General features: G+C 41.0%; 1 protein-coding gene across 1 annotated transcript; it reads left to right on the forward strand.

The window, feature by feature from the left end:
- The first annotated feature begins 51 nt into the window (after window positions 1-51).
- On the forward strand, window positions 52-4,972 carry LOC103257165 (nuclear pore complex protein Nup153-like). Its single transcript, XM_008054894.1, is given in 8 exon segments — window positions 52-956; window positions 958-1,037; window positions 1,040-1,276; window positions 1,279-1,383; window positions 1,386-1,707; window positions 1,709-1,856; window positions 1,858-4,082; window positions 4,326-4,972. Coding segments are annotated over 8 exon segments (4,404 nt in total). The 3' UTR covers window positions 4,708-4,972.
- Window positions 4,973-7,182: the final 2,210 nt, after the last annotated feature.

A 7,182-nucleotide genomic window follows, 5' to 3' on the forward strand; every position in this document is an offset into this window, starting at 1 on the left:
CTCTCCCGCCCCCTTACCCGCCCCTGAGCGGGAAGCAGCCGAAGCTCCGCCATGGCCTCGGGAGCCGGAGGAATCCGAGCGGACGGTGGCGGCAAGATCCGGACGCGGCGTGGCCACCCGGGACCGGTTCAGCCCTACCAGCAGGGGCGACCACAGCACCGGGGTATTCTTGGCAGCGTTACCGAATCTGTTAAGAATATTGTGCCCGGGTGGCTACAAAGATACTTCAGCAAGGATGCAGATGCATGCAGCCGCTCAGCGGACACACGTGAGGTTCCAGGCGGGCCAGAAAATAGAGAAGAGGACCATCCGCTGTGTGCGGAAGAAGAGGACTCTAATGCCAACGGTGGGAGAATCGCTCCTGAGCCAGCAGCCCGTAATACAGAAGGACCTTCAACAACCGGTACTGCTTCAAATTACCCAGATGTATCAACAAGGCCTTCTCTTCATCGGAGCCATCTGAATTTCTCCATGTTGGAATCCTCTGCATTACACACTCAGCCTTCCACATCCTCGGGATTCCCAAATGGCAGTTCAGGATTTTTCCTCCTAAAAGAAATTAAAGAGTCTACCTCTCAGCATGGTGATGACAACATCTCAACTACCAGTGGCTTTTGTTCAAGAGCTTCTGATAAAGATATAGCTGTTTCAAAGAACACATCATTGCCACCTCTCTGGTCCCCAGAAGCTGAACGATCTCATTTCCTCTCACAGCACACTGCCACCAGCTCAGAAAAACCAGCATTCAACTTGTCTGCCTTTGGAACTCTTTCCCCTTCACTTGGGAAGTCTTCAGTTCTTAAAAGTGGTCAGCTTGGAGATTCTCCGTTTTATCCTGGAAAAACAAGGTATGATGGGGCAGCAGCTGCTGTAAGACAGCCTGAACTCCGAAATACGCCTTATCAGGCACCAGTCAGAAGACAAATGAAAGCTAAGCAACTCAGTGCACAATCTTACCAGTTCAACAGCTCGGTGCATATTGCAGGCTTTAGAGAAGATGTCAAGCCCCTTAGCAGATGCCAAAAGAATTCCATCTTTGTTTCTTTGAATTCTCCTCTCGATAGGACTGGAATAGTTATTACAGATATTCAGGCCAAAAGAACAAAGGTGGAATCTCAGTATCCCCCTGTTCAGAGTCTCATGACCCCAAAGTCAGTTTCCATAGCAACAAATCGAATTATTTATTTTAAGCCATCTCTGACCCCATCTGGTGAATTAAGGAAGATTAATCAAAGAATAGATCAAAAGCACAGTACTGAATATGAAAAAAATATGACACAGGACAAAACAGAGAACGAGAAAGTGGCTTTTCATGCACAACTTTCAGTTTGCCTGCAACCAATGGTTTATCTTCTGGAGGAGGTGGTGGAGGTGGCAAGATGAGACAGAGAGAACACCCTCTGTTGCTTCTAAACCTTCAGAGGAAGAGGAAATGGAAGTACCAGCATTACCAAAAATCTCTCTACCAATCTCTAGTTCTTCACTGTCTACCTTCAATCTTAGTTCCCCTATGATCACAGCTTCCTCTCCATCACCTATGAGCCCATCTCAGTCATTAACAAACAAGGTACAAATGACCCCTCCAAGCAGCACTGGCAGTCCTGTGTTTACATTTTCACCTCCAATTGTAAAATCTACTGAGGCATACGTACTACCTCTGTCATCTCCATCATCTATGGGATTTACATTTAGTGTGCCAATTGCAAAAAACAGAATTTTCTGACTCTAGTCATACTTTAGAACCAATTATAAGTAGTTCAGCTCAAGCTGTCACTGCAATGAATAGTACAAGTTGCAAGAGGATGATAGATGAAGATTGTGAGGGCCCTTTTAGACCTGCAAAAACCCTGAAAGAAGAGAAGTGTTCTGGATGTTCTGAAAAACCCTGGTTTTTCATCACCAAAGGCAGACTCTCTTGCTGCACAGCCTACCACGACAAGCCTGGTAATTTATACAAGATCTGCAACAAGTAGCTTTTCTTCTAGTGGAATCGAGTTTGGGGGAAGATTAAAAGCTGAATCCTCATGGCAAAGTGATACATGTCTACTGCAGAACAAAGTTATAGACAATAAGTGCATAGCCTGCCAAACAGCAAAAATGCCACCAAGAGATCCTGCTAAACAGACTGGAATTGGGACACCAAGTGAAAGTGGCAAAGCAGCTCTTTCTGCATCAGGGACAGGCTTTGGAGACAAATGTAAACCAGCCCTAGGAACTTGTGATTGTGATACCTGCTTAGTGCAAAATAAACCTGAAGTGATAAAATGTGTAGCCTGTGAAACACTGAAACCTGGAATTGGTGTGAAGCGAGCCCTAACTTTGAGAGTAGTTTCCGAAAGTGCTGAGACTATAACTGCTTCATCTTCTAGCTGCACTGTGACCACTGGTACCTTAGGATTTGGAGATAAATTCAAAAGGCCTGTGGGATCATGGGAATGTTCAGTATGCTGTGTTTCTAATAACGCAGAAGACAATAAATGTGTGTCCTGTATGTCAGAGAAACCAGGAAATTCAGTACCTACTTCAAGAGGCAGCACTGTACCTGTCTCTCTATCATCCAGAAGCTGTCTAGGATTAGACAAGTTCAAGAAACCTGAGGGAAGCTGGGACTGTGAAGTGTGCCTAGTGCAGAATAAAGCAGATTCTACCAAATGTGTAGCATGTGAAAGTGCAAAGCCAAGCACAAAATCTGAGTTTAAAGGCTTTTGCACATCTTCCTCATCTTCGAACCCAGCAGCCTCGTCCTTCAAATTTGGTATCCCATCATCCTCTTCTGGGCCTTCTCAGACTTCAGCAAGCACTGGAAGTTTTAAATTTGGAGATCAGGGAGGATTTAAAACAGGTGTGCCATCTGATTCTGGGTCTATAAACCCCATGAGCGAAGGCTTTACATTTTGTAAACCAGTAGGAGATTTTAAATTTGGAATTTCATCAGACTCTAAATCTGAAGAAGTTAAAAAAGACAGTAAGAATGACAATAATTTTAAGTTTGGACTTACTTCTTGTGTAGGCAACCCAGTTTCTTTAACTCCATTTCAATGTGGGGTGTCTAATCTTGGGCAACAAGAAAAGAAAGAGGAACTGTCTAAATTTTCCCCTTCAGGCTTTAGCCTTGGTACAGGTATTACCAACCCTACCCTTGTTGCTGCTAATGCCGTCATGACCTCTGAGAACAAGAGCAGTTTCAACTTTGGAACCATAGAAACCGCGAGTGTTTCAGTGGCTTCTTTCACATGTAAGACATCAGAAACAAAAAAAGAAGAAATGCCTGCCACCAAAGGAGGGTTCACTTTTGGCAGTATGGAAGCTGCTTCTCTGCCATCTGCTTCAATGTTTGTTTTGGGAAGGACAGAAGAGAAACAGCAAGAGCCCGTCACTTCTCCTTCCCTAGTTTTGGGGAAGAAAGCTGACAGTGAAGAACCAATGTGTGTAGAAGCGTTTTCTTTTGGGAATTCAGAGCAAACCACAGATGAGAGTTCCTCACAGCCCACATTTAGTTTTGGTATGGCAGAAACATCTGAGATGGGAATTGAACAGCCAGTAATGGCTACTTTTGCTTTTGGAGCTCAAACCAATACTACAGCTGATCAAGGTGCAGCAAAGCCAGTTTTTAGTTTTTTGAACACTTCTTCTAGTTCAAGTACACCAGCGACTTCTGCTGGTGGTGGCGTACTTGGTAGATCCACCTCTTCCTCCAATCCACCTGTGGCTGCCTTTGTGTTTGGACAGGCCAGCAATCCTGTGAGCAGCTCTGCCTTTGGTAACACTGCTGAATCCAGTACATCTCAGTCTTTGCTATTTTCTCAAGATAGCAAACCAGCAACCACATCTAGCACAGCTACAGCGGTCACGCCATTTGTCCTTGGTTCAGGAACTAGCAGCAATAATTCAGCAGCCTATGGTTTCAACTTTGGAGCTACAGTCACATCTAGCTCTACAGGATCCTCCTTTATGCTTGGAACTGGACCTTCAGCACCATCTGCCAGTCCAGCGTTTGGTGCTAATCAGATGCTATCATTTGGACAAAATCAAGGTGCCAGCCAGCATAATCCCTCAGGCTTTGGATCTACACCGTCCACAGCATTATCTTCTGCTGGTTCTCAGCCGGCACCACCTACTTTTGGGACAGTGTTAAGCAATAGTCAGCTTCCTGCGTTTGGTCAGCAACCTAGTCTGTCTGCATTTGGATCTACACCATCCACAGCATTATTTTCTGCTGTTTCTCAGTCGGCACCACCTACTTTTGGGACAGTGTTAAGCAATAGTCAGCTTCCTGTGTTTGGTCAGCAACCTAGTCTGTCTGCATTCGGATCTACACCGTCCACAGCATTATTTTCTGCTGTTTCTCAGCCGGCACCACCTACTTTTGGGACAGTATTAAGCAATAGTCAGCTTCCTGTGTTTGGTCAGCAACCTAGTCTGTCTGCATTTGGCGCTGGAACAGCTAATTCCAGTCCAGCTTTCCACTATGGCAGCAGTACTACAAATTTCAACTTCACAAACAATAATCCATCAGGAGTGCTCACATTTGGTACAAATGCTAGCACACCTGCAGCCTCAGCCCCACCTTCTGGCTCAGGTGTCTTTCCATTTAATGGGACTTCAGCAGCATTCACAGTAAGGTCAAATAGGAAAAAAAAGTTATCTTCCTCTGGAACTTCAGTTTCTGGTCACAAGATAAGGACTGCCGTTAGACGCCGGAAATAAAGGCACATTGGTGTTAGCACACAGTTTTAACAACAGCTAGTGTCGTTTTCAGACTGGACTGGACTGTGTGCTATGGTTATCTGAAGTCAGATCTACCTATGGACTTATTTAATTTGGAAACTTTCCTCCTTTTTCTTTCTTTATAGAAGCTGCAGCCCTACCTCACACACCCTCTTTTTAAAAAATAATAGCCGGACTGGGGACTGATTCTTCAGCAAAAATATTTTATGACCCAGCAGATTATTCACTGATTTGACATAGTCCCATTATACCCAGGCTAGAACTCACACAGAGAATAACTTTGTACAGAACCTCTTTGCGCCACTATGTGTGTTGATAAGAATTTATGAACACACTGGAATTGTCATTTTATCTGAGGAATTCTGTATAGATTAGAATTCTGTATCGATTAGAGGATATTGAAATGAATGATTTCTATGCCATCTTTGTGCTGGTGTATATGTGAAGTCGTGCACTAAAATCTTTTGATACAGGAAGCCTGATTAAAGAATGGTCCGTGCTAAGGACTTGCTAGATCTAGTTCATTCTCCATTTAATAATTATATGCTATTTCTATATTTTCATTCTTCTATCATCTGTCTTGCCATTTTCATTATTTTATTATGAAACTTATGTAAATACAATTTTGTTTCTGTACTTTTTTGCATAACATAAAATCTGTGAACTTGAAATTTGAACTTTTGTGTTAGAAATTTTTTTGTTGTTTGTTTAGTCTTGTCTCAGTTTTTATTATGCAAATCCCATTATTCAAAGTTGCCTAAATCCATTTGGAAATCTTTTTTAAAAATTGGGGATTCTTAAAGTTGAATTTGTTGAGTTTTCTGATTCAGTTTTGTTTGGACCAAAAACCAGTATTGAACAGTATTAAGCATATATTTTTATATTTACAGAAATAGACTGTGGTGACTTTGGATAATAAGGAAAAAGTTTAATATTAAAGCCATGTTTATTACAGTATAATTAACATGTTAAACCATGGGCTAAATGCCATCAATAAAAACTTATGTCATAAAAAAAAAAGAAAAGAATCACAAGCAAAGGCAGATGTGGTTCCCTTCTCCCCCCACCCCCAACCTCAACCCTGCTAACAATTTTCAAGACTTAAATCAAATTATTAGGCATATGATAGGTACAAAATTTTCTTTAATACAAAGTACAATTAGCATTATCTTTTAAAAGATATTGGGTTATAAAGGCTAGAAAAACAATATGTATCTTAAGAAGCAATTAAAATGCCTCAAGGTGAAACTGTCAGAACTGCTTACAGTTCTCTCTGAAATCACCACTTATGTACTCAAGCAAAAAGTAGTAAATTGGAATCAGCATGCATAATTTAGTAAGGAATTATAACTATTTGATGAATAATACTAAAACAAATCTTAACCCAAGTTCACTTCTCAGTATAATTTGTGAGGCATTTCCAACCTCTCTAGACAACTCACACATTCTGCAATAGGTCTTACCACTGAATATTTTGTTATTCTGTTCTCTCTTCTATGTATGTCCTTTCTTAGTAGTGGGTCCCCACACTTTACCAGTATGATGACCACATGTGTACCTAACACTGAATTAGTGCTCCACATTTCTAAAATAAAAAAAGAATGTCCTTTCTCACCAGTCAGTGCATGCAAAACTAACTCATCCTTTAGGAACAAGTTCAAATGCTACTTAAGACTTGAAGCTTTCTCTTATCCTCCATCTAGCATAAACTCTCCAAAAAAGTCAATATTTCTTTCCTGCACACATTTTAATAGTAACCACTGACATTTATTAAAAGATCACAATGTCCCATATGCTGACTAAATTCTGCATATGCATAATTACCAACATAAAATAATGTGCCGTTTAGTCCCCAACATAAAACTATGAAGTTGCAATCATTTTACAGAGAATTTGGAAGCTGAAGCTGAAGATGTTTAAATAAATTGAGAGTTGCACAGTTAAAAAGTTGAAGAGTTTGCATTCAAACTCCTACCTTACAGCCTTGTAAGTTCATTGCACTGTTATCCTGTATGAGGTTCTTACACTTTTTTTATCCCTAAGAATGGCTGGCACCATGTATGTCACATTGTGAAATACAAGAGCTATTCAAAGGATGTTATCTGGTTGAAGAGTGACCAAATGAGAAGAGCCTGTGACACACAAGATTATGAGACAGCCAGAGAACATCAGCAATTATTAAGGAAAATAGAAAGAAAATATCTTTTCTGAAATAGAATATACTCATTTTGAATAGTCAATTAAAACAAGGCAGGGAAAGTAATCATCAGTCAGAGAGACTAAGGGCAATTATATAAAAGGATAAAAGACACTCAGGAAGAGAAAGAAAAAAGAGAATAACTTACCTGTTCATTTCACAAGGCATTAAACTAACCCACCAAGTTGAGATTCGCTTAATTTCATATCTTGGAGAAACATTACAGGTCAAAGAGTCTAATTATATAATGATTTTAG

Source organism: Carlito syrichta, unplaced genomic scaffold, assembly GCF_000164805.1.
Source record: "Carlito syrichta isolate Samal-C Ts95f unplaced genomic scaffold, Tarsius_syrichta-2.0.1 Scaffold301593, whole genome shotgun sequence".
NCBI classification, from domain to species: Eukaryota; Metazoa; Chordata; class Mammalia; order Primates; family Tarsiidae; genus Carlito; species Carlito syrichta.